Genomic DNA, 27,556 nt, shown 5'->3' with positions numbered 1-27,556 from the left:
TTAGTTTGCCTTTGGTTAGCGTTAGCATGAAAGAGGAGTACTTACTGTATGATCCCATTTATATAAAATTGTAGAATTTGCAAACAAATTTATAGTGATAGAAAATAGACCAGTAGTTGTCTGAGAATGAGAGGTTAGAGAGAGATGGGTTACAAAGGGTCGTGGGGAGATTTTTGGACGTGATCAAAATGTTTGTCATCTTGATTGTAGCAATCGTTTCTCAGGTGTATATGTATGTAAAAATTCATCAGATTGTACACTTTAAATATATGCTGTTTATTGTACATAAATAATGCCTCAACAAAGTTGTTTTTTTTAAAAAAAAAAAAAGAATACAGAAGAATACAGTGCTACTAGTACACTTTGGTTCCACTGTCTTGACACCAGCAGTTTTATTCATCACTGTTTTTGTGCCTTCAATGCAAATGTCAACACAGTGAAATAGGCAAATAACATCTTAGTAGTATTAATAAAATAATTTCAACCTCACAGATCCCCTGAAAGTGTCTCAGGGACCCCCAAGGGGTCTATGGACTGCTTGAGAACATGTGGTCTGCAGCATCACTTCTGAAATTACTCTATTCCTCCAGTTCTGACTCCTCTAATTAATTCTAAAACAATTTCTTATGAAAACACATTTCAAGTCATGCTCTGGATTAAATATTGAAATATGTTAATCATGTTCACAAACATTTCATGACTTAAAATTGTAAAGGATAGCATTTAAGACTCTCCCCGATATGACTGACATGACCTGTCTCCTCTGCATAAGTCCCTGTCTAGTCTCCTCACCAAGTGCTGGACCACCGTGTTCTCTCTCATCTTCTGGCCTTTGCTCGTGTTCTTCTCAATTTCTGCCTATTAAAATTCTGCTTCTTAGGGCCCATCTGAGATTCAGCCTTGGCTATGAAGCCTTCTCAACCACTTGTACTCACGTCCATCCCTTCCTTGCCTTCATTCCTATGTGTTTTATTTGCATTGTTATTTAAATGGCACATGACATAGAGTGCTTTTGTCTTGTTCCTCTAACAATATTGTAAGCTCTTTGGGGACAGGGACTGTGTTTTATAATTTTTTATTCCCCCAAACTGCTAACCTAGTGCTTGAATACATAATAGGTATTAGAATGATTACATAAGGGTATTTTTTTCCTAGTCTTACACCATTTCTTTTATTTTATTGAGGTTGTAATAGTTTATAACATTGTGCAATTTCAGTTGTACATTATTATTTGTCAGTCACCATATATGTGCCCCTTTACCCTTTATGCCCACCTGCCAACCCCCTTCCCCTCTGGTAACCACTAATCTGTTCTCTTTGTCCACGTGTTTGTTTACCTTCCACATATGAGTGAAATCATGCGGTGTTTGTCTTTGTCTGGCTTGTTTTACTTAACATAATACCCTTAAAGTCCATCCGTGTTGTTGAAATGGGACAATTTTGTCTTTTTTATGACTAATATTCCATTGTATATGTATATATGTATATATACTACATCTTCTTTATCCATTCATCAATTGATGGACGCTTGGGTTGCTTCCACATCTTGGCTATTGTGAATAATGCTGCATTGAAGATAGTAGTGCATAAGTCTCTTTGAATTGTTGATTTCATGTTCTTTGGATAAATACCCAGTAGTGGGATAGCTGGGTCATATGGTATTTATATTTTTAATTTTTTTTTTTTTTGTGAGGAGGACTAGCCCTGAGCTAACATCCGATGCCAATCCTCCCCTTTTTTCTTGAGGAAGACTGGCCCTGGCCTAACATCCGTGCCCATCTTCCTCTACTTTCTGTGGGATGCCACCACAGCATGGCTTAACAAGCGGTGCCTTGGTGCACGCCCAGGATCTGAACTTGTGAACCCTGGGCCGCCGCAACGGAGCGCGCACACTTAACCGCTTGCGCCACCCAGCGGCCCCATATTTTTAATTTTTTGAGAACTCTCCATACTGTTTTCCATAGAGGCTGCACCAGTTTGCATTCCCGCCAGCAGTGAATGAGGGTTCCCTTTTCTCCACACCCTCTCCAACATTTGTTATTTTTTGTCTTGGTAATTATAGCCATTCTGATGGGTGTGAGGTCATATCTCATTGTGGTTTTGATTTGCATTTCCCTAGTAATTATTGATTTTGAACATCTTTTCATGTGCCTGTTGGCCATCTGTATATCTTCTTTGGAAAAATGTCTGTTCTGATCCTTTACCGGTTTTTTGATTGGGTCATTTGTTTCTTTGTTGCTGAGTTGTATGAGTTCGTTATATATTTTGGAGATTAACCCCTTGTCGGCTGTATGATTTGCAAATATTTTCTCCCAATTGGTGGGTTGTCTTTTCGTTTTGTTCCTGGTTTCCGTTGCCTTGCAGAAGCTTTTTAGTCTGATGTAGTCCCATTTGTTTATTTTTTCTTTTGTTTCCCTTGCCTGAGTAGAGGTCCGGCACCTTAGATGGCTGCTGCTAGGGAGGGAGAGGAGATCCGCTTCCCTCCTTCCACTGCCTCCCTGGGGCAGACGTCTGGCTGCCTGGATCTCTTAGACATCTGTTGTGTTGTGTAGATGTCCTGTGTTGGTTAATGAATGTCCTTTTCATTGTATCTTGGGGGGAGAGACTAAGGGAAGAGCTCACTCTACCATGATGCTGACGTCAGTCTCTTACATTTCTTGTTTTGATATTTCTTTGGTCTTAGAAATATTGAAGTTATTGATATTTCCATAAGTTAACTTAAACCCCTAGCTTTACCCTTGTCAAATTTTCTGTGGCTTATAGTTAATCAGTTGTGGCTTTTGTCAATCTTGATAAGAAATTCTTAGCTCTCATTAGCCTTCTTTAACTCTCATTAGCCTTCTATTAGTTTTATGTTTTTACGTACAGCCTCTGCTTAAAGATTCCATCTATTAAATCTTTCCTTCCACAAATTAAATTCATCTGCTGGTAAATATATAATATTTATATATACTGATAAATAGGGCCGGCCCTGTGGCTTAGCAGTTAAGTGCGCGCGCTCTGCTGCTGGCAACCCGGGTTCGGATCCCGGGCGCACACCAACGCACCGCTTCTCTGGCCATGCTGAGGTCGTGTCCCACATACAGCAACTATAAGGATGTGCGACTATGACATACAACTATCTGCTGGGGCTTTGGGGGAAAAAAAAGGAGGAGGATTGGCAATAGATGTTAGCTGAGGGCTGATCTTCCTCACAAAAAATAAATAAATAAATAAATAAATAAATAAAACTGTTATATATACTGATAAATACACTGGTAAATATACTGATATGATTGGAAAATATCCTGTTGCCTTAAAGGTGGCCAAAAATTATGATTCTGATGCTTAACTGACTTTCATGTATGGCAAATGAAATCAGTGTCATTATTTTTTAGTTATACATCGAATCATTGACTGATCTAAGTAAAACATTTACTTGGAACATTTTGTGCTCTACTTCCTAAGCACCCTAGGGAATTTGTGACAGTCCCACATAAAATTTATCTCTGACTCACTAGGTAAGAATGACAGGTGTTACCTTTTATAATTATCAGTAAGTATCATCATCATTGAAGCTATTAAGAATCAACATATAGCAAAAGGAATTTTGCCCCAAGAATGTTTCCCAGGTAGATTCCATTTTATGTTGTGATTCATACTGGCTGCTGAGAGTCAGGAGTCTTGTTAAGACACCAGGACACAGAATCCGAAAGTGCAATACATGGAAGATTAGTTCTAACCTGTCTTAGACTTTGTAACATAGTTATGAGAGTATGTTGAAATTGAGCCAGGTGATTTAGTTATGATTAAAGGAGTTTGATGGCTAGTGGTGATGATGGGGCAAACTGGAATGTAAGAATTTGGGTGTTTATCCAAGCCTGTCTGTGAGTAGAGTTAACTTCTTCTTTTCTGGTTATGTTACCGAAGGTAATTTTCCTGAGGAAAAAAGAGCCTTAAGTACTTGGCTCATTTAAATGTCCGTCGAAGGGGCTGTTTGAAATTTAAATTGAAGTATTTATCCTTTATAAGTTTTACATAGTCATTATAGTTAATTATATTGTTTTAAAGTTCCATTTTTGTTGTTTTTGACCAATATTAGGCTTTTTTATTTTTTTATTCAGATGTAAGTTCGTTATGGAATTATGTGTAATCAGTTTTCCTATATTTATGATCTAGGCCTGGAGAATAAATAGAATGAGACAACTTTTAATGTGAGAGACAGACTCAAATCAACCATGACCTCAAGTCGCCCAAACAGCATGGTATATAGGTAAAAGAATAAGCAGTTTTGAGTTGGCATTCTCAGAACCTAGAGCTTACACTAACTCATGCCAAATCTAGTCTCTGAGAATGCCCCAACTCAAAATACACCATCTTATAGAACTAAACAACTTAAGAATGAATGATTTTTTGGTGATTGGTTACATGGTAGGCTAAAAAAAGCCACCATTCAGTATTATAAGCATCTTACCAGTTTTACTTCAGTTCTTTGGTTAAAACTGTAAAATTATGGAAGATTTCATGATTTGTACAGCAATTTTTAAATCGTGTTTGATTCAGTAACAGTTATTTAACTTGTTAATTGGAACAGGTTTAGGAGCTCCTCAGGATAAAAATAGACTAGTTACCTAGGTCAGTAAGTCAGCAATTTGTCAGCGTTTGTTGTGCTCACTGTTAGGTACTGGAGATGCCAGCCTGAGTCTCGTGGGGACTCCCACGGGACTTGGAAGTTGAATGCGAAACCAAGCCTTAAAATAGAAGAGTATAAAATGTGCTGTTAGTGTTCAGTACTGTTGCTGACATTATTTTATCACTTAACTGATTGTAATAGTTTTATAATATTATGCATAATCAAGAACGTTGAAGCATATACATTTTCTTGAATTTTTTCTATTACAATCAGATTTTTAGAGTCTCTTATTTTGTTTAAAGTGTTGGGGAGATTTTTAATTAAGCAGTTTTCAAAACTGATCCTCACTGCTGTTATGTATGCTTAAAAGAATCCAGTTTCAAAATATTGTGATAACAGAAAGTAGATCAGTGGTTGCTAGGGGCTGAGGGTGGAGGCAGGAGGATCGACAGCACGGGAGTAAGAGGGAACTTTTTGGGGTAATGAAGTGTTCTGTATCTTGATCATGGTGGTGGTTACACTGGTGTATACGTTTGTCAGAACTTGTTGAACTGTACTCTAAAATCAGTGTATTTTATTCTATATAAATTTTGCCTCAAGAAAATTAATTTTAAAAGTAAACTAGGCAGTGGAAAAAATATTGTTTCTAAATATTCCGTTCTGTTGGTATTCAAGCAATATCTCTCCAACTAACTCTTATCTTCACAAGTGGCACAAAAATGTTTTGTCATCCTGTGTGTGCTAATTTTTTATTTGGGAAATAAGATCACTCTATGTACATATCAAATAAAACTATCTTTATTTATAAATTGTATATTATGTTCAGAACACCATGATAAGGCAGGGCCATCCAAAGGAAAGAGGAGAATAAAGTGCCTGCCCTGCTTTTGTGTTGTAAACAAAGTTGATTTTCATTGGCCAGCCAGTTTTCAACTGTGAGTGAATGATGAATTTCGCTTATAATGCTCATTCTGTACAGAAGCTGTGCTACATTTGGCCTTATCCTGAAACACTCTCTAATGTGTTATTTCCATCCCATTTCTCTTAGGTGTCTTTAAGCTGCAGATAAACCTCCCAGATAGATTCTGGGGGGAGGCTAGGACTCAGGGCTGATAGGAAACCATTGGGGTTGGAGGTGGGGGAGGATGAAAAAGAGGACTGAATTCCTGGTTAACTCCTTTAAGTGCTGGGGTAAGATATGATGTTATTTTCATCTAGAACTTCCTCTAACCGCTAGAGTATCTAATGGATTGCTGAATTACTTCAGCCCTATATTGGTACTTCCATAATAGCTATAGTCTTACTCTTTAATTAAAGAGTTGATTATCCAGACGTTTTGGCTCTGTTTCCCTTTTTTTTTTGCTTAGGAAGGTTCACCCTGAGCTAACATCTGTACCAGTCTTCCTCTATCTTGTATGTGGGTCACTGCCACAGCGTGGCCGCCAGTGAGTGGTGTAGGTCCACGCCTGGGAATCGAACCTGGGCTGCCGAAGCAGAGTGTGACGAACTTAACCACTAGGCCACGGGGCCAGCCCCCGGCTCTGGTTCTCTTCTGCTGTCTTTTAAGTCATTTTCGTTGCTTATTATCTACACATTCTATTTGTATATCAATTTTTTGGACTCAGAACATTTTTTTTTTCCTGGGGAAACAATGCTGCTCTTGGTTAGTTCTCCAGGCCAGCTTGGGGAAGCCTACTAAATTTATGATAGACTTGAAGAACAGTACCATAGAACTCTTCCTATTCCCACCCCAAAGTGTCTACAGGAATATTTCTTCAGGGATATATTTCTCTGATATAGGGTTTAGGACTAGCCTAGCTACAAACCTGGGATGAAGGGTCTGACAAAATGGGATTATAAGAGAAAGACAGGGTTCCATGGGTTAACCTCCTGAATCAGTTTGAGTTAGGCTTTGTTGCTTATAATAGAAAACCCAGAAGAGAAGTAGCCTAACTAAACACATAAGGGTGATTTTTTTCCTCATGTAAGGAAAGTTTGGCCAGGGCTGGAATGGAGGCTTTGTCATACCAAAGAACCCAAGTTCTTCCTGCCTTTCTTAGCATCCTCAAGACCATCTCCTATTCCAAGATACCCATTACAACTGTATTCCAGAAAGGAGGAAGGAAGGACAAAAGTGTACTCCTGGCTCTCTGTCTCTCTTTTAAGGAACTTTCCCAGAAGTCCCACCCAACAACTTCTGCTTAGTGGTTGGAATTTAGTCTCATGGCGCCACTTAACTGCAGGGGAGGCTGGAAAATGGACATGTCATAAGCTGGGCACATTATCTCCTTGGATAAAACTGGGGATGAGGGATTGAGAAAGGCAGCTTCTGCCACACCCTGCTCATGGAAGGACATGAAAAAATTGAAACAAGATTTACATTTTAATAGGAAAGTAGAGTTATTCCAGGGTCTCTGCATGCAGCGAGTATAGGGACTGGGAGAATTGCAGCGTTTAGGGGAGGGTTCCAAGTCTTACCCTCTGCACCATCATCCTTAGTGCACAGCCAAAAAGCCCTTGCCAGCAGCAGAGAGAGGCTTTTGAAGTCTGAGGGAGGAGCAGTTCTCAGGCAGCCATAGGTCTGGCAGTTTCAAGAGGAGGCCTTATGGCCAGATGTCTGGGGTAAGATGATTGACCATCATTTTATTTAGTGGTTAAGTTAATAAGTTGGCAATCTGCTATACTTCTTGCTGAAGCAGAGAGGGAAAGGAACAACGTTCAGATCTCTGTATTAAGCACTAATGCATTGATTGGTTCCTTGTTGAGGGATCAAGACAGAGAAAGGCAAAAACCAAATTTCAACCATTCTTGACCTCTTAATTTATTGTACAGTTGTATGATAGTGATAGAAACTGCCTTCTGGCATTTTTTTGATAATTTATTTGTTTATGTTGTTATTTCAGGTTGGTGTCTCCAACTGGATTGTAAAGTTCTTGATCACAGAGATGCTTATGACTTACACTTTTTTGAGTCTCCATCCTTGATTAGCATACTGCATGTTATCAGTATTTGTTGATTCAAGTAGATGTGGTATAGCAGTGATTCTCAACTCTCTTGGATCTTGCATTCCCTTTATGATCCTGAAATATAGTTTGTAGATGATATAATTACCTACACATGTAGTTTTTAAAAATTGTTAAAATGCCTTACCTATAATATAAAAGGGAATTTTAGGGGCTGGCCCCATGGCTTAGCGGTTAACTGCACGCACTCCACTACTGGCGGCCTGGGTTTGGATCCCAGGTGTGCACCGACACACCGCTTCTCTGGCCACGCTGAGGTGGCGTCCCACATACAGCAACTAGAAGGATGTGCAGCTATGACATACAACTATCTACTAGGGCTTTGGGGAGAAAAAGGGAAAAAAAAAAAAGGAGGAGGATTGGCAATAGATGTTACCTCAGGGCTGGTCTTCCTCAGCAAAAAAAAAAGAAAAAAGAAAAGAGAGGAGGATTGGCATGGATGTTAGCTCAGGGCTGATCTTCCTCACACAAAATAAGGGGGGAGGATTTTAAAGGAAGTAATTTATAATAAAACAACATATATTTTGATGTGGAAATGCTCAATGACTACACTAGAAGATGTAAGAAGTAGTCAAATCCAGGTACATGATTAAGTCAACCTCCAGAACCAATATGTCATCATCTTGAAGAAATACCACATTCCATTTAGTCCAGAAACCAGGGCCAACTCTGATGCACACTCTGGTCTGGGATGCTCCTCTTCCGATGTTCCAGACCCAGAGGGGGCTTGCTAAGTTTTATGTGAGGCTGACCCAGATGGTTGTCTTCAGTTGCTGTGTGTTAGGAGAATCGTTTAGCTACCATCTTTTTTTCTGTGTGTGAGGAAGATTGGCCCTGAGCTAACATCTGTGTCTATCTTCCTCTATTTTATATGTGGGACGCCTGCCACAGCATGGGTTGATGAGCAGTGCATCAGTCTGCACCTAGGATCTGAACCTGCGAACCCTGGGCCACCGAAATGGAACATGCGAACTTAACCACTACGCCACTGGGCCAGCCCAGGAGAATTGTTTAGACTTTGGCATTGGCCTAGCATGATCAAGGAACCCCAGGACCATACCCACTAGACCTGTATTTGCCCAAGAAAAAAATTCCAGAAGCAAAACAGTGATAAGTCTTCCAGCCAGTGAAAAACATGAAGTGCCAAAGCTCAGGACAGATAAATGCAGAACCTAGATTTAGGTTCTGCTGTGTGCTGTGGACTCTGCCAGTTGCTGGAGTTAGTGAGGTGAATAAGTGTTCAAAAGACGGAAAATAACTGTAAAATGTGAGTGGTTACGGATTCATTCTACCAGCACCTGTTTTTCAGGCACTGTGCTGAGGCTAGAGAGTCACGGGCAGCCCTGGTCCCCTCTCCTCAGGGAGCTCATATTCTAGAGGAGAAGACAGACAAGTGAGTCTAACAACTAATCGCCGGTCATCATAAGTGTTATGAAATAAGCAAAAATGGGCCAAAATCAAGAGTAACAGGAGAGGGACTCACTCTAGATAGGGTAAGTTGGGAAGCTTTCTCTGAGGAGGTGATATTGAAGCTAACACCTAAAATATGAGAAGCTAGCCATGTGAAGGGAGGGTCAAGGACTTTCTAAGTAGAGTGAATAGCATGTGCAAAGGCCGTGAAGGGACAAGTTTGCCTTTTGGGGAAAAAAGGCCAGTGTGACTGAAGCCTCGCCAATGAGATGGAAAGGGTTAAAGGTGTCAGAGAGGTGAGAGGGGTCGTGCAGGCCCATGATGGAGGACCTTTGGATCTAATTTTAAATGGAAAGCAAGGGAGTGACAGGACCTAACATTTTAAGGTCACTTTGGCTGCTGTGAGGAGAATGGGTCAGAAGCAAAGAATCAGACTTCCTTGGGAGAGGGAGACCGAGAGAGGATGACCAAGTTGCATAAGGGGGAGTGGAAGGGTTCAAAGAAGTGACATTTACACTGGGTCTTGAAAGAGACTGGGATGTGGGAAGGGGTGGGGAGAAGACCAGCCGTGCAGAGGGAACAGCAGGAGCAAAGGCAGGGAGGTTTGTGGTCCTTTAAATGGAGAAAGTTTGATTTAAAAGAATTAAGATGAAATTCCATAGAATATTTCCAACGTTTTATATTTAACACTTTGAAATGAGGCTAAGTAAGTATATTTATCTATATACAAGTACAAATGCTTTGATGATATGTGAAATAGAATAAGTTCTAGTCTCAGGTAATTAAGATCAGAGTTTTCAGCATTATGAAACTTGTGCAAGATACAGGACCTTTGTTGTGTTAAGCTGCATCCCTGGGCTTCATCCACTAAATACGTGTAGCACTCCCTCCCATTTATTGTGACAGCCAAAAATTGTCTCCATGTTTTTTTACAGTACTGTCAAAAGGACAATACTATCCCTTAGTTTCCATGTGTGTAAAATGGGCATAACTACCTTTAATTTCATAAGTATTAAATGGGATGATACATATAAATGTAGGGTCAGAGCCTGGCCCACTGTAGGGTTTCAGTAACCAGGTAGAGATAACTTGTTAGCAGTTGAAGATATAGGTTTAGTCATGAATAGGAGAAATAAGACTGGAGATGAAGTTTGGGAGTCATGTATAGAGGTTGATGTACAATCAACATTGTAAAACATCAGGCAGAAACTAACAAGATTCAGTTTACAAGGAATAAATGTAGAGTCCCAGGGCTGTTTCCTAAAATCTATTAAGTCAATGCTGAAGAGATATGGCTAGGCAACAGTTCATAAGAAAAAGGCAGGCAAGCCCAAGATAAGCCCTGGTATAACTCAGTTGCTTAGGAAAAAAAAAAAAAACAGCACTGACAGTGCATTACTGTATAATGTCCAGGTCATGGAATGTTGCCATCGAATATCCAAGGTACCACGTAGGCTGGGCCTGAGGTTTGGTTTGGGAGCCAGGCTTTAAGAGGGCTGTTGACAAAGTAAGCATTGTGAGAGGAGGGCAGCTGAAAGGAGAATTAATGCTACTGATCCTAGGTATAAAGAAAAAAAGATGAAGGAGAAGGCAGTTTTTCAGATAATTTAAAGACAGCAACTTTTGGCAGAAGAGAAGATAAATTTGTTGTCTCTAGAAAGCAAATCTAGGACCTTCTGGAAGTTATAAGAAGGCAAATAGTGGTTTTGTAGTGAGCCATCAGCCAGACACTTGATTGGTCTTTTCAGGGGTGGTGTAGAATAGAATTTTCTGGCTATAGATGGTATGTAAAGACTTTTCCAGCTCTTGAAGTGGATGTGAGAATGGACCCAGGATGGATCACCCCACCAATCACCTGTTATTGGTGTCACTGATATAGTGGCCTAACAGGTCACTTGTTTCTAGCAAGACTCAAGACAGATTCTCCTGGGCCTGCGTTGATTTCATATGGTTGACTGCCCATAAGTAGGTGAACTCAATTGGCAAGAAAGTCCCAATTCTCAAGACCTGAGGGAAAGAAACACAAAATAGGTACACTAAATGCTGTATTTTCTGACAATTTTACTTTGACTCACTCTCGCTCTGCCCCTCCTCAACAAACCCTTCACCGTTGGGTTTTCCCAGCCAATTTACAACTGAATTTTAGGTAGTTTAGGTCACCCTGATCCAATCATTCCAAAATAATTTTCTTTTTTACATTACTGTGTTAGATAAGAGGTCAGGGAAGCCTCTCTTTAGTTTCTCATGGTCACCCCCCAACCTGTAGAAAATTCTTTGTTCTCTGACTCTTTCTTTTTTTTTTTTTGTGCGATCAGCCCTGTGGTAACATCTGCCAATTCTCTTCTTTTTTTTTGCTGAGGAAGACTGGCCCTGGGCTAATGTCCGTGCCTGTCTTCCTCCACTTTATATGGGACACCACCACAGCATGGCTTGCCAAGCAGTGCGTCTGTGCGCGCCCAGGATCCGAACCTGCAAACTCTGGGCCGCCGCAGCGGAGCGCATGCACTTAACCACTTGCGCCACCGGGCTGGCCTCTCTCTGACTCTTTCTGAAGCTGTACTCTAGAACAGAGTCTCTTACCTGGGGTCAGTCCATCAACTCGCTCAAAGTATGTATGAAATTTTATGTGTGTATGCAGTTTCCTCAGGAGAGGGGTGTATCTATAAAAAGATTAAGAACCACTTACACCAGCCTCTTTTTAGCTAAGGCAAAGCCCTGTTTTTTTATTTATATACTGCAGGTCTTTCAGCTGCCTGTAGTTAAGTTCCAGACTGAGGTGTGGTGAATTGTTCACAGGACCGGGTTAATAGGAAGCCTCTCCTAAGTTCCCTGCTTGGCCCTCGAACCCTTCTTCTGTGATCTGAGAGCGACCTCTGCTCACTTCTGCCAGGGCACTTGCCGCACTATATTGAAAAAGGCCATTTGTGGGACTGTTTCCCATTATTAGATTTGAAGTGGGGGCTTGTGTTGTATTAACGTTTGTATTCCAAACACCCAGCGTCATACCAGGTGTGCGGGAGATGCTCAAAAATGTTCTTGACCTGAACCATTTATCCATAATAAGCCAACAGATTCTACTTTCCCTCCCAAACAGCCAGTGTTGTTAGCACTTCTCCTGCACCAGACACTGTGTTAGACATGGGGAATACAGAGGTAAGCCCGCTGCGTGGAGCTTATGGGCTGTATCCAGAGGGGACGTGATTTTTGCCATCCCCGGGAGCTGCTGTGTGTGAGCTGTACGCATTTACAGTAGCGCTGACCTTGCAAAAACTCCCCTCCCATTAACAGACATTGGTTACATGCACATATTCCGCTGTTTTCATCACTCAAAACAAAAATGAAAATGCTTTTGCTAGGCTTCCTTAAAACCATCCATTAAATGTCTCTCCAAAATCCTTTTTCTCTTTGAATACAGCTGTTAATGGTTTGCCTCTAAAAATAGAAAATATAGATTGAAGATACTGATAAAAGAAGTGTCTAGATTTAAGACCATGTTCTGCAGATAGAAGTGTTTTTTGTTTTATTTTTTAAAACTCAATAGGAAAAATTCATGATTAAAAAAATGAATAAAACAAAACCTTTATGTCTGGTTCACTAGTATGTTCTTTTTCTTTTCTAGCTTATACATATTTTTAATTCCATGGACTTCAGTTTATGTCAAACTATGGTTGTAGTTTTCCAACTTTTATTTAAAAGCAGGAGCACCCTTTCTTCAAACCTAAATAAAGTAGAGCAGAGCTGTTTGTTGAAAGGCAGAGGCTTTGCTGCTCCTCCCAGGCCTCTGAGGGGGTGCCAGGGAGCCTGGTTTGAGAACTACTGGACCAGATGGTAGTTATGGGTCAGTTGTTGACTTGGGTATGCTCAATCCACAGAACCGAGCGTAAGGAGAGCCAAGTCCAGAGCTCTGTGCTGGTCTCTGTTTTAAGGTTCATTACCCTTAGGAGTTCATGACTTTTGGTGGTATAGCAAAAGTCTTCAATAGATATGCTTTTCAAAAGATGTGCTGTGCTGCCCCCACCTGGAGACTCTGATTTAGCAGGTATGAACTAAGACTGGCATCTATAGTTTTAAACTGTACTAACCTAGGAGAAGGCTTCTTTTACGTGATCATTGAAGTGCAAAAAGTTAATATATTACTTATGTTGCGAAATGTTTGCTCTGCTTAGAGGAAAGATGGCTTTCTGGCTTCCTGAGTTGAACTTCAGAGATATTGGAAATGTTTCTACTTTCATTACAGTCACTGTTCCCGCTGCCTGAAATACTCTTCCCCTAGAAAGCTGCATAATTATGGCTATAATTTATTGTCTGTCTCCACCCTCTAAAATATCAGCTTCATCTGGGTGGGCATTTTTGTCTGTTTTGTTCATTGATTCATCACAAGCTTCTAGAACATTGCCTGGCATGTTGTAGGCAGTCAGTAAATATATGTTGAATAACTACTATTAGTGAAATAATTCAGATATGTTATTGGTTAACAAGATTTCTTGGACTTCTCTGGAAACCTATCCTCTTCCATCTGTAGCATTTTCTATAAGAGAGTATTCCAAGGGCCAGAAAGCAGAAGTGCAACAACACTACCATACAGTGGAGTTGGTTGGTTCTTGATGGACTGTACCTTTATTTTCAAAACAGGATGTGATGTGGTCTGACTTCGGGTTTCCTGGAAGAAATGGACGGGAAAGTACGTTGTGGATCGGCTCCGTGGGAGCCCATACACCGTGTCATCTGGACTCCTATGGTTGCAACTTAGTATTTCAGGTACAAGGAAGGTAATGCACAGGCGCATGCATGAGTGTGTGTGTGTGTGTGTGTGTGTGTGTGTGTTGCACAGGAAGAGGAGTGAGTATTGAGTGGGCAGCAGGACCGCAAGGTTTAGTCCCGGCTCCATCCTGTCAATCTGCCTCATGACCAGGGTAGATCTCTTAACCTCTGGCTCAGTTTCCTCCTTTGTGAAATGAAGGGAACAGTTTAAATGGTGGTTTCCAGGAGTGTCTCTCAGCCTTGATCAGGATTGCCTTCACAAAGCGGATCCTAGAATTCCAGGATTCCACTCCCAGTTCAGCTATACGGTTGTCTGCTTAGCTCTTTTGTTTATATAAAAGTCTGCCTTTGTAGTTTTCAAACTTTTATTTAAAAGGAGAAACACCCTTTCTTCAAACCTAAATAAATAAGAATAGAGCAGTTTGTTGAAAGGAAGAGGCTTTGCTGCTACCTGCCGACCCTGAGGGGCTGCCAAGGAGCCTGGTTTGAGAACTCCTGGACCAGATGGTATTTATGGCTCCTTTCAACTCTAAATTGTAGTATGTGCCCACATGTAGACACAATGCAGTATCTTATTACCTTAGGTCAGTTTCTGTGGCCCCTAAGAGATACAAGGGCTAAGGCAGGCAATACTTTTGATAGTCCCTGGTTTCAGGAGTTATGTGAGAGTTAGTGTTTCTGTCACTTGGAGGATGTGCTCAGAATGTTTTATGTGCAGCTTTATTTTCCCCTAATTAATGATGCCCCAATCTCCTCTCCTGGCCTGTCAGGACGTTTACAAGGCAGCCCAGAGGAAAAAGTAGAAATGGCTGGCTGTGAGTTCTCAGACCCTTTAGACACGAAAACGATTGTGAGGATTATGAGATCCAAGCGAAACAGTGAATATGTATGTGAATAGATCTCACATGCGAAGTACTTTGAAAACTATAAAATGGTATAAGGTAGTCCACTCCTTGACTCAGCAAGTCTTCATTAAAGGGCCTTGAACTTCTTAGGTGCATTATTGCGCGCCGTGGATGCAACAGTGAATCAAGTGTGCATGGTCCCTGTACGTGTGGAGTTAATAGTCTGAACTTACACTTAGCAAGAGAGGGCATCCTTTTAAGTAGCTGCTTTCCATGTGTTCTGAATTGGGAAATAAGCCAGAGAAATTCTAGTTGGAAAAACATTACCAAAAAATACCTGGGTTCTTTCTGTGATATAAAATTAATATAGCTTTATGGGAACTTTGTAATAGAGCGTATTCTGGCCTCATCTAGCTCTGGAGTAATAAAATAACTATTCAGTAAACAGTCATTGAGTATCCTCCTGTGTAGGTACTATGTGTTACAGTAGGAATCTGGAAGTGAATGAGGTGAGTGAACAAGACATCTCTGCCCTAAGAGAGTTCACAGCCAGCGTGCAGACAAGCCCACTAGTAGCAGTGATATAAGGCAGAATGTACATGCTCTAGAGGAAGGTTTTATAGAGCTGGGAAACTGAAAAGTAGAAGAGAGAACATTCCTGTTGGAAGGATCAGGGAAGATTTGAGAGAGGAGCTGCCATTTGTGATGGGCTTTGATGAATGGGTAAGTGTTTAAAAGACACAGATGGAGGGGCCAAGGGACCAGCATAAGCAGAACCCTGGGAAAGCGTGGGGTGTGTAGAGGACCCTGTGAGTCGTTGGGGTAAACTGTACATTGGAGACAGGGATTAGGCCAGAAAGCCAGGGTGGAGCCTGAGGTCTTGACTGCCGGGCAAATACTGCTTATTCTCTGTTCTTTCGGCATGCGGAACCATGGATTTTTGAGCAGGGATGACATGATTGACTGCCTTTCCTGATTAATGAGAGGAGGGTGCATATATGTTACATTTTAAGCCAAGCAAAGCAAATTGTATGGGATGGTTATCGTTGTGTCTATTCCTTTGGGAAACACAGCTGTGGTGCAGGAGAAGGACCTGGGACCTGGAGAGGTCAGGAGATCTGTGACCTAGTTCTGGGTCCACCACCAGCCACTAGCCCAGTGAATGGCACTGAGCGAGCACTGGGTCCCTCTTTCACCACTTTGAAAGTGAAATTAGACTGATGATCTCTTAAGAGCCCTTCCAGCTCTAACATTCTAAACATACTGAATGCTGAAAACTGCTCCCAAACTTGTCATAGGTACAGTGGAATGGAGCAGCTTTGTCATTTCTAAGGCAAAATAAGACTTGAGTCTGTACTTCTTAGTTTGAAAATAGCAGCCACCTGCTTCCCAGTTCTGAGAGGACACGATTGCTCCACTGTAACTCCAGGAGGTCACTGGAGGGTGTGAGGGCTTTTCCAGAATCAGGTGGGTTTTTTTTCTTCCTTTCTCTTTGCTTCCCCATCTGTGTATTTCTGTCGCTCTCTTTTTCTTCCCTTTTCACACTTCTCCCTCCTTACCCTCCCTCTATCAGCTTCAAAGTATGGGTGTGTCTGGTGTGTTTTGAGTTAAGATTTGTCACCTCTGTTTTTCAAAAATGTTTAAAGTGAGTGAAATGTTTTACAATGTTCTCTTTTTGAAAATTTCTGTATTATACTACTCTTGAGTGGTACGGCATCATTTATGCATTTGTCTTCCTTAATGGATTAACTTAACAGATGTTTAACTTGAGGAGTTTATAGCCCAAATGAAGTCTGGAAACTATTTTGGATAGAACTATGGGTGGTTGCTGTGGATAAGAATACAGGTATTTGAAAGGGAGGGGCTTATTCTGGGTAGCTCTCGAGTCAGGGATAGAAACCATTTGTGAGGAGGCAGACTTTGATTAGAGATCAGAAAGAATAATTTTACAAACTAGATCCTGTCTCAGCAACAAAGGGGTTGCCTAGGGAGTCACGAACTGTCCACTGGTTGCCGTCCTTCCCCCACCAGGTGTCCTCAGAGGGGACTCCAGCCCTGAGTGAGGGGTGGGCCAGGTGACCACTGAGATTGCTCCTGTATTCCTTTATGGATTGAATTAAAATGAATAAAAATGAGCACTTAGCTGCTGCCTTCTTACCTGTTTTGTCTCAAGTTCAGTGTACTAACTCATATCTTATTTTTTTTTTTTAATTAGGAAAAGATGGCATCTCTTTTCTCCTGAAGATACTCCTTTCCTTTATCCAACTAGAATCCCTTATGAAGAATCTAGTGTGTTTAGTAAAGTCAATGTTGTCAATCCTGATTTAAAACGTTTTCCTCAGTTCCAGAAAGCTCGAAGACATATGGTTACATTGAACCCAGGGCAGGTAATGTGGGCTTTAAAACATTGATGACCTGTTAGTGGACATACCAGCTGTAACTTCTCTCAAGTTCTCATGCCACGTGCCTCCCCACCAGTACAGATGAGAACGGTGGGGCCGGCCTGGTGGCATAGTGGTTGTTTGTGCACTCTGCTTTGGTGGCCTGGGGTTTGCAGGTTCAGATCCAGGGCATGGACCTATGCCCTGCGAGAATGGTTTCCCTCCCTGCTGCTCTGCTAGTGGAAGGTAGCTTCCCCACCTGTAGGCTTCACACACGCACTTCTCAGCCTCACAGGTCATGGAAAGGAAATGGGAGGAGGGAACACAGTTCTTCTTACTGGTGAAGAGGAGAATGGACTGTGGAGGAAGACAAGAACTCACAGTCATTTTTATTCACGTTAAGATTGGGTGTCAGGCCCGCCCGGTGGCACAAGTGGTTAAGTGCGCGTGCTCCGCTGCGGTGGCCCAGGGTTCACCGGTTCAGATCCCGGGTGTGCACCGAGGCACCGCTTGTCAGGCCATGCTGTGGCGGTGTCCCATGTAAAGTGGAGGAAGATGGGCACAGATGTTAGCCCAGGGCCGGTCTTCCTCGGCAGAAAAGAGGAGGATTGGCAGATGTTAGCTCAGGGCCGATCTTCCTCACAAAAAAAAAAAAAAAAAGATTGGGTGTCAAGGCGTGGGTACTTGAGCACCTCTGGAACATAATATCTGTTCAGCTGTGCTAGAACCCAGACACAGATACGCGGGTTGGACTGCATCCAGGTGGCGGGCCGACAGAGGCAGAATGAGCTGAGAGTGATTTGCTTGTAAGCAAGGACGGATGTTGCTTTTGTAACTGACCGTCTCTGAAACATTTCCAAAGGTACTTAGTGCTGCTACCCAAGGGGGAAAATTGCCTTTACAACATTGGCATCTGCTGTCTGCTATGTTATTAACAGTTTGAAAGGTTTTCTTAGTCTTTAAGGAGATTTTATTCCCTCGATCATCCTTTTTCCCTGCCTGTTTTTCTTCCTCTGCTCCCTTCTCACTGGCTCTTTTTCTTCTTACTTCACACTTGAGTACTCCAATTCGAACAATTTGACTTGACTAAGTTGCCTCATCCTGTGAACATTTTGTTTCTCCATTAATCAGTTGATGGACATTTGGGTTGTTTCTACTTTTTGGCTACTACGAGTAATGCTGTGGGGTATTTTTTTTTGTTTCCCTTTCCTACAGCAATATTACTATAAATTCATTTGTATTCCTTTTTTTTTCTGGCAGCTTCAATTAGGGTGTGATTCTTTTGTTTTTTAAACAAGGACCTCTTTTTTTTTTTTTTTAAGGAAGATTGGCCCTGAGCTAACATCTATTGCCACTCTTCCTCTTTTTTTTCCCCTTTTTTTCTTGCTGAAGCCCCAGTATATAGTTGTATATCCTAGTTCTAAGTCGTTCTACTTCTTCTATGTGGGATGCTGCCTCAGCATGGCTTGATGAGTGGCGGGTAAGTCTGCGCCCAGGATCCGAACTGGCGAATCCTGGGCCGCTGACGTGGAGCATGGGAACTTACCTGCTATGCCACCAGGCCGGCCCCTAGGATCTGATTCTGGTGTAAAAATAAAATGTCCTGTTCTTGTGCTAACCATTTTTTGTTTGGTTTTCAGGTTCTGTTTGTTCCCAGACACTGGTGGCATTATGTAGAATCCATTGATCCTGTCACTGTCAGTATAAACTCCTGGATTGAGCTGGTATTTTTTTTTTTTTTAATAAATGTAATCTCTGCTTTTAAGATATACAAAACTTGTCTATAGAACTTGGTGATTAATTTTAACCAACACTCCAGTCTTCCTTTGTCTTGATATGCTATAATTTATGTGTTCTATGCTCTGCTGATGGATGTTTAGGTTGGAAATAGACTTCTTAGTGATGCGCTGTTCTCTTTCTTTGGAGGCACATAATGGGCCCTGACGTTGGCATGCAGGGTCTTCTCCCTTGACCAGTGTTGTTAGGAGAATTGTGTTGGGTCTGGCTGGATCTGCCTTATGTGTCCCATGTTGCCAGTCCCTTCCCACACCATCTGGGCTTGAAACATCTGCTTCTTGGTTCAGGGTCCTCATTACTAATTGCAGAATTCTCAGTCCTGGCTTGCACATTTTCTCAAAGCAGAGTCTTTTAGTGCTAGGTTTTATCATTTTTTTTCTGCCAGAGGCCTCTTCCCTCCAATGTGCTATGCTTAATCCTGGTTGCCTGCTCTACTTGACAATCGAAATGGCTGCCATTACAGCTCAAGTCTGTCTCTTTAACCTGAGCCTTTGAGTGCGCCTATGCTCTCTTTAACTTGAGGCCTTGATTGCATTTCTGCTCTCCTGTACCCAAAGCCTTGATTGCATCTCTCTTCTCTCTTTGGCAGCTACATCCTCCCCTCAGTCAGGCTTTTCTTATCCTTTGGTAATGGCATAGATGGAGCATAAGGAATACAGTCATGGGCCACATAATGACATTTTGGCCAAAGGCGGACTGCATATACGACAGTGGTCCCATAAGATTGGTACCGTATAGCCTAGAAGTGTAATAGCTTATACCATCTAGGGTTATGTAAGTACACTCGATGATGTTCTCACAACCACGAAATCACCTAATGATGCATTTCTCAAAACACATCCCCGTTATTAAGCAACACATGACTGTACTATAACAGGAAGCTGTATTGGGTGGGCTTAGAGAAGAGTCATTTGTAGCCTTTGAGGATTAGGTGAGAGGTACGGCAGAAGAAATTCTGCTTGTAGCGTGGTGAATTGGATTTGGAGGCAATGTCAAGGTGTAGAGTCCATGGAGTCCACTTCTACTCCCAGTGCCAAAGGCTCATCTACGGTAACCCTGACGGATGCTTCTCCCCTCAAGGTGGCTCATCTGTTGTTAAACACCAGAGCTGTCATCTGCCTGCTTGTAACAGTACCCATTATTTCTGAAACTGTGCAGAATTTTTTTTTTTCAAATATTTGAGATACCTGCCATGAGTCCTCTTAATCTTTTTCTTTTCCAAGCTCAAAACCTCTGGTTTCTTTAACAGTGTTTTTTATATGACTTTTTTTTTCAGACTCTTCACCATTCTGGTCGCAGATTTAAGTTAGGGCCTATACCTTTGAGAGCTGTCTAACAGAGATGGTTACTTAATCTCATCAAGCCTAAGTTTCTTCTCTTATAGAGCGGGGATTGCAATTGCACCCACTTCACTAGGGTGGTTGTGAGGCTTACATTAGGCAAAACATGTATAAGCATCTGATAGAATGCATGGCATATAGGAAGTATTTAAAAATAGAGGGGCCGGCCCCGTGGCTTAGCGGTTAAGTGCGTGTGCTCTGCTACTGGTGGCCCCGGGTTCGGATCCCGGGCGCGCACCGACGCACCGCTTCTCCGGCCATGCTGAGGCGGTGTCCTACATACAGCAACTAGAAGGATGTGCAGCTATGACATACAACTATCGACTGGGGCTTTGGGAAGAAAAAGGGAAAAAAAGGAGGAGGATTGGCAATAGATGTTAGCTCAGAGCCGGTCTTCCTCAGCAAAAGGAGGAGGATTGGCATGGATGTTAGCTCAGGGCTGATCTTCCTCACAAAAAAAAAAAAAAAAGAAATTGCTGTGAGGAGGAGGGAGGGCTGTTACATCAAGATTAACCCTCTTGACCTATACCACCAAAACTGAATACGAGTGGGCCTCATTGGGTGGAGGATAAAATTTCTGCCCTACATGACATAGATCCTAAATTTCTTCAGTGCTGCTTATAATATTGCATTCACTTTTGTAGTCATCTTATCTCACCTTAGATTCCTCTTCAGCTCTAAAATATCCGTGATCAGCAGCCATGTCAAATTGTCCTCCATCCTGAACCTCTCAAGATGGTTCTTTTAACACAACTAAATCCAGTACTTCAGTCATTTGTGTTAGTTTTCGTCATGTTGATTGGGTTGAACATTCCAGCTTGCCAAGATAATTTTGAATTTGAGTCTCATTTTTCCTTTTAGTGAAACTCCTTCAAGCTAGCCTCTGCCCTTTAGATATGTCCCCATTCATCTTTGAGTGTGTCCTTGCTTTCTGGTACAAGAAGATATCCCAGGATTACCTTGTGCTTTTCTCTGCCCCGAACTGGGGAGTCAATAATTTCTCCAAGTGGCCATGGTTCCTTTTAGTGGGAATGGTATTTAGAAACCAAGATCTGGGCTCTAAGCCCGCTCATTGCTACTGGCCTGTCACTGTTTCCAGACTTCAAGTGACGAAGCTAGAATGAGATATAAATAGATAGGTTGATAGATTATAGATAGATAGACGGGAAGGTATTCAAAGTTAACATTATAGGGTTTTTTCTTACTTGTTTCTGTATTTTTTTTTTTTTGTGTGAGGAAGATCAGCCCTAAGCTAACATCCATGCTAATCCTCGTCTTTCTGCTGAGGAAGACTGGCTCTGAGCTAACATCTATTGCCAATCCTCCTCCTTTTTTTCCCCAAAGCCCCAGTAGATAGTTGTCTGTCATAGTTGCACACTTTCTAGTTGCTGTATGTGGGACGCGGCCTCAGCATGGCCAGAGAAGCGGTGCATCGGTGCGCGCCCGGGATCCTAACCCGGGCCGCCATTAGCGGAGCGCGCACACTTAACTGCTAAGCCACGTCGCCAGCCCATTTCTGTATTTTTATCTCTTCTCTTACACTGAAAATCTGGGTCCTTAATAACAGTAACATTTTGAGTTGTTAGCTTTATCCAGCAGTATATTTTTTAAGCTGTCAAATATACAGTTCCAGAATTCTAATACTAATATGACTAACTGTAATACTAATATGACTAACGAAAATTTAAGATTTCTTTGCAATCTTTTTTATCATTAGACTGTATCGCACTAATGAAGTATAAAGTACTGTGTTCAGAAGTCATTGTGAAGGAATTCTTTTCATTGTGGCTATGTTACTGATTTCAGTTAGGTTCATTTATTTCAGTTTGTTTTCAGTATTAGGATTTACTTTTTTTTCCCATTTTGATCTGATTTAATATTTTGAGTATGTACAACATTTAACTTGTTAAAATTATATTAGAAGGTATATTCAGAGACATCTCTCTTTCATCCCTGTCGCCTCTACTCCATTCCCCCCTCCCCTACACGGATCCATTTTTATTCATTTCTTGTTCATCATTCCAATGTGTCTTCTTTGTAACTGTATATATAAGTAATTAAGTAAATGAATAAATATATATATTTACTTATATGTGAATAAATATATAAACACCTATTTATATATTTATGTATTTATATGCTTATTTATATTTGTTCATTTCCTCCCCTTTCTTACACAGAAAGTAATAAACTATTTATAGTGTTCTGTACCTTACTTTTTCACATAACAATAATATCCTGTATTTAACTACATAGTAGTACAGAGAAATCTTTTTTTTCCAACAGCTGTCTACACCCCATTATATGGGTGCACCATTGTTTGTTCAGTAGTTCCCATATGGATGGCTGTTTGGGTTGTTTCCAATCTTTTGTTACAAATAACGCCAGTGAATAACATTGTGCATATGTTGTTTTACGTTTGTTAAAGTGCGTCTTCAGGGTAGAGTCTTAAAAGTGGGTTTGCCAAGTCATAGGGTAAGTGTATCCTTAATTTTGTTAGGTTTTGTCAAGTTCTACTTCACTGTGATTGTGCCATTTTGCATGTCCGTCAGTAGTATATGGGAGTGCCTCCTTTTTCCACAACCTCACCAATAGGATGCGTTGTTAAACTTTATTGCTTCTGGTTTTTGAATCATAGTTAGAAAGACTTTTCCTTCCTCCAGGTCATAAAGGAATTTACCTGTGTTTTCTTTTAGTATTTGGATTGTTTCATTTCTTTACGTTTAGCTCTCTTATCCATTTAGAGGTTTTACTAGTGTATGGGATAAGGTTGAGATCTAGTTTTATCTTTTACCAAATGACAATAGAATTGTCAAGGACATCATTTATTTTAAAGTGTCACCTTAGTTTAGATCCCTAGCGACCTTACACGCTTGGGTCTGTTTCTTCCGTTGGTCTTGCTTCCTGTGCTTCCGTCACTTGCACCTTGTTTTATTTAGAGAGATCTCAGAGTATGCTTTTAATATGTGTAGGGCCAGTTTCTGTCATAGCTTTTCTTTTGCAGTGTTTCCCTGGCTCTTCTTGAATTTATTTTGTCGTATGATCTTTAGAATCAACTTGTCTAGCTTCGGGGAAAAAAAAAGGTTGATGTTTTTATTCAATCCATATTAAATTTTATATGAACTTTATGATATTGAATTGCCCTGTGCAAGAATGAGGTACGTTTCTACTTGTTAAGTCTAGTTTTTTTTATTTTAGGAGTGTTTTAAAGTTTTCCTCATGTAGGATATGCACATTTCTTTTTAAGGCTTATCCCTGGGTAATTCATCTTTTTTGCTGCTATGGTATGTAGGGTCTTCTCTTCCATTATATCATCTGACTGGATATTGTTTGTATATATGAAGGCTATTGACTTTTGTGTTAATTTGAATTATTTTATTGTTTATCATGATTTTTTATTGAATTTCTTGGGTTTTCAGGCATCTCTCAGATTACCTGAAAATTAAAATAGTTTTACCTCTTTTTTTCCGGTTTGTTTGCCTATAATTGTTTTCTTTTGTCTGATTACATTGGCTAATATCTCCAATTAAATGATAAATAATAGAGGAGATAGGTGACATCCTTGTCTTGTTTTTGACTTCAGAGAGATTTCCTCAAGTGATTTCTCTTTAAGTAAAATGCTTTACCTGGAGCTGAGTTGTATATATGTTTTATCATGTTGAGTATATATCAGTTCATTACTTTGCTGTTTTTTAAAATCAGGAAAAGGCGTTGAATTTTGTTGAATGCCTTTTAAGCACTGATGGAGATGGTCATATAATATTCCTCTTTAGTAAATATGTGGCATTCAAGTAAATGATGTTAATGAATTTCCTAATATTGATCCATCCTTAATTTCTGGAACACATCCCACTTAATTGTGATGTATTTTTTTTTAAATGTACTGTAGAATACTGTTTTTTCATATTTTATGTAGATTTGAATTTACATGGCTTCAAGAGCTTGAAAGCCTTCACCATGGTCTTTTTAGAAGCTTGTTATATACCGTCTGTTTAGTTGTCTCATAGAATTTTCCAAAGGATTGGTATCTTTGAGTATAACAGGCTCTGAGGTAATAAGTTTGGTCCCTAAGACTTGATGCTGATTTAAAGTGGATGCTTTCTGTCCTTCACCAGTCTAGGACTCCAGATCCTTCTTTAACTTCTTTCTGTGTATTTCACAGTTTGAAGACCATTCATTCTTTCTTGAAAAACTGGAGTGCAAACTGGGAGTCGAGTGATTCTGTCTTCCTCTTCATGTATTGCTTTTGTCATTGTCTCTTCAAGCACTGGACCATAATTCCTTCTGGTTGTCAAATTTAACTCCAAAAGCCCTTAGATTTTAAAGCCTACCATAACCATATAACTCAGGCTAACTCCAGGCTCTGGTATTCCTGTGATGAGTCACGTCGATTTGGAGAAAAGTAGAGATTCTCAACCTGTTCAGGTGGTGCAGTATTCATCCCTTCTCAGTTTCTCTGTTAAAGAAATGCAGATTCGGTCTGTTCTAATATATTCTAGGGGATAAAGTGTATTCTCAATTCTTCTCACTTGTGCCTTTTTCATCCTTTCCTCCTTTTTCTTTTGGTATTGAAATGTATTTATTTTATCAGTATTTTTTCCAAACTTTGTTTAAAAATATTTTTAATTTGTAAGGGCTTTCCTCTCACTCTCATATTTTTTCCATTATTATGTCTTTTATTGTATTTATACATATAAAAGAATATATATATAACATATTTGTAAGCTATAAAGAATAATATAATGAATACTAATGAAATCACCTAACCCCAAAACTAGCAAGTTAGCAACAACTTGCGTCTGTGTTGTGCTCTTCCCCATCCCATCTGTTCCCTTCACTAGCCTCATTCTCTTGCTTAAACGAGAATTTTGTTACATCTTTATGTGTCCCTGTAAATATATTGTTTAGTTTGACATGTTTTTGAGCTTTATACAAATGAGATCATATTTAATGTAGTCTTCTGGTGCTTGCTTTTTTTTTTTTAAATAATGGTTTTATTGAAATCCATTCACAGACTATACAATTCACCCATTTAAAGTGTACGGTTCAGTAGTTTTTAGTGTATTCACAGAATTGTGCCACCATACCATAATCAATTTTAGAACATTTTCATCACCCTAAAAAGAAACCCTGTATCTATTAGTAGTTGTTCCCCCATTGTCCTCTCTAGCCACAGACAATCGCTAACCTATTTTCTGTCTCTACAGATTTACCAATTCTAGAATCATATAATATGTGGTCTTTTGTGGCTGGCGTCTTTCACTCAGCATAATGTTTTCAAGATTCGTCCATGTAGTGGCATGTGTCAGTGTTTCATTCCTTTTCGTGTGGCTGAAAAATACTCCATTGTATAGATAATACCACATTTTGTTTATCCACTCATCAGTTGGTGGACATTTGGTTTCTGTCTCCTTTTGGCTGTTATGAATAATGCTACTGTTAACATTTGTGTACAAGTTTTTGTGTAGACATCTGTTTTCATTTCTCGTGGGTATACACCTAGGAGTAGAATGGCTGGGTCACATAGTGTATTAGTCAGGGCAGGCCAGCAGGCTGGAAACTCAGACAAGGGTTGAAGTTCAGTCTGGAATCCGAAATCTGTAGGATAAGCTGGCAGGCTGGACACTCACTCAGGATTTCTGTTAAAGTGTTGAGGCAGAATCCCTTCTCTAGGAAACCTTAGTTTTTGCTCTTAAGGCATTCAACTGATTGGATGAGGTCCACGCACATTATTGAGGATAATCTCCTTTACTTAAAGTCAACTGATTGTAAATGTCAATCACATCTACAAAATATCTTCACAGCAGCATCTAGACTAGTGTTTGACCAAACAGCTGGGCACCACAGCCTAACTAAGTTGACTCATAGAATTAGCCATCACGTAAGGTAACTCTGTGTTTAACCTTTTGAGGAACTGCCAGGCTGTTTTCTAAAGCAGCCACACCATTTACATTCCCACCAGCAGTGTGTGAAGGTTCTGATTTCTCCACATCCTCACCAATGCTCGTTATCTGTCTTTTTGATTACAGCCATCCTAGTGTGAGATGGCGTCTTATTGTGGGGATTTGCTTTTTTTATTTGATATTATGTTTCTAAGATTTACCTGTGTTGTCACGTGTAGCTGTTCATTCATTTTCACTGTGGTATAATATTCTCTTGTGTCAATGTACCGTAATTCATTGGTTCATTGTTCTATTGATGGATAACTGGGTTGTTTCCAATTTTTTGCTTTTATAAATAGAATATTCTTGTACACGTGTGCAAGAGTTACAAAGAGAATTTGTATGTATCTAGGAGTCAAATTGCTGGTCTGTAGGGTACGCAGTACTCAAGTTTACAAGATAATGCCAATACATTTTCCAGACGGCTCTATGTTTGCACTCCCACCGTCAGTGTATAAGACTTCTGTCTGTCAATGCACATTTCTCCACCATTGGAATTATCAGACCCTCTTTTGCCAGTTTCATGGGTTTCTCAATTTACATTTCCCTGATTATTAATGAAGTTAAGCATATTTTCTTATGTTTATTAGTCATATGATTGCTTTTTTTTGAGATACTTGTCTTCACATCTTTTGCACATTTTTAAAAATTGGATCTACAGGTTCTTTATATATTCTGGATAGCAATCTCATATTAATTATATATGTTACAGACATTTGGTTTGTTTTTTTCCTTTATGGTGTTTTTTGATGAACAGAAATTGTTGATTTTAATGTAATTTGTTATTAATACTATAGTTTATAGTTATTGTATCTTAAAAAAAAAACAACCATATTTAGATGTTTAACCATCTCATTCTTGTGGCCAAGCGTGTTTATGATAATTTTTCTCCCATTCCTCAAACAATTAGCTTATCAAACTCTATATGGATTATTCTTCTGTGGGTAATACTTTTTAAAAAAATTTTAAACATGTCAGAGAGTGGAGAAGATTGGAAAAAATATCACAAGGTGGTTCTCACTTAATGCGTATGTATTGTAGACAGGATACATACTTAAATTTGATTGGTGAAATAGTCTACAACTCTTCTAGATGGCAGATGATAGTGAATACATAAAAATTGTGATCTGCCAACAACATATTCATTCCTTCTGTAACAAAGTTTACATTAATGAAAGAACAGAATGCACAATTGAGAGAGACTCTACTCTCTGTTTTAAGCCATGAGACAGAGAGAAATGAGAAATTGTGTTTTTTTAATAAACTTAGGAAGAGGACCACCAAGCCCGGGTAGAAGAGGCAATCACCCGGACACTTGTGTGTGCCCTGAAGACTGCAGAGGATCCGCACAACACCAGAGCTTGGTTAAACCCGACCGAGGTAGGCTGCTTCTGGTTTTCGTCATGGCGGTTAGCTTCCTATGATAAATCAACCCTGGCTAGAAC

General features: G+C 40.3%; 1 protein-coding gene across 1 annotated transcript in view; it reads left to right on the top strand.

Annotated features, from left to right (window-relative positions):
* The window catches only part of HSPBAP1 (HSPB1 associated protein 1), a 58,812-nt gene that overhangs the window by 26,211 nt on the left and 5,045 nt on the right, over positions 1-27,556 (top strand). The window contains exons 4-7 of the mRNA XM_004424494.3: positions 13,678-13,814; positions 16,867-17,038; positions 18,673-18,756; positions 27,381-27,491. Of these exons, the coding sequence (XP_004424551.3) occupies positions 13,678-13,814; positions 16,867-17,038; positions 18,673-18,756; positions 27,381-27,491 (504 nt within the window). The remainder of the gene's footprint in view (positions 1-13,677; positions 13,815-16,866; positions 17,039-18,672; positions 18,757-27,380; positions 27,492-27,556) is intronic.

Source organism: Ceratotherium simum, chromosome 15 (genome assembly GCF_057802395.1).
Source record: "Ceratotherium simum simum isolate JZ-2026a chromosome 15, ASM5780239v1, whole genome shotgun sequence".
In the NCBI taxonomy this organism is placed as follows: Eukaryota; Metazoa; Chordata; class Mammalia; order Perissodactyla; family Rhinocerotidae; genus Ceratotherium; species Ceratotherium simum.
Note: the sequence above shows the minus strand (reverse complement) of the source record. Positions and strands in the feature narration are given on the sequence as shown.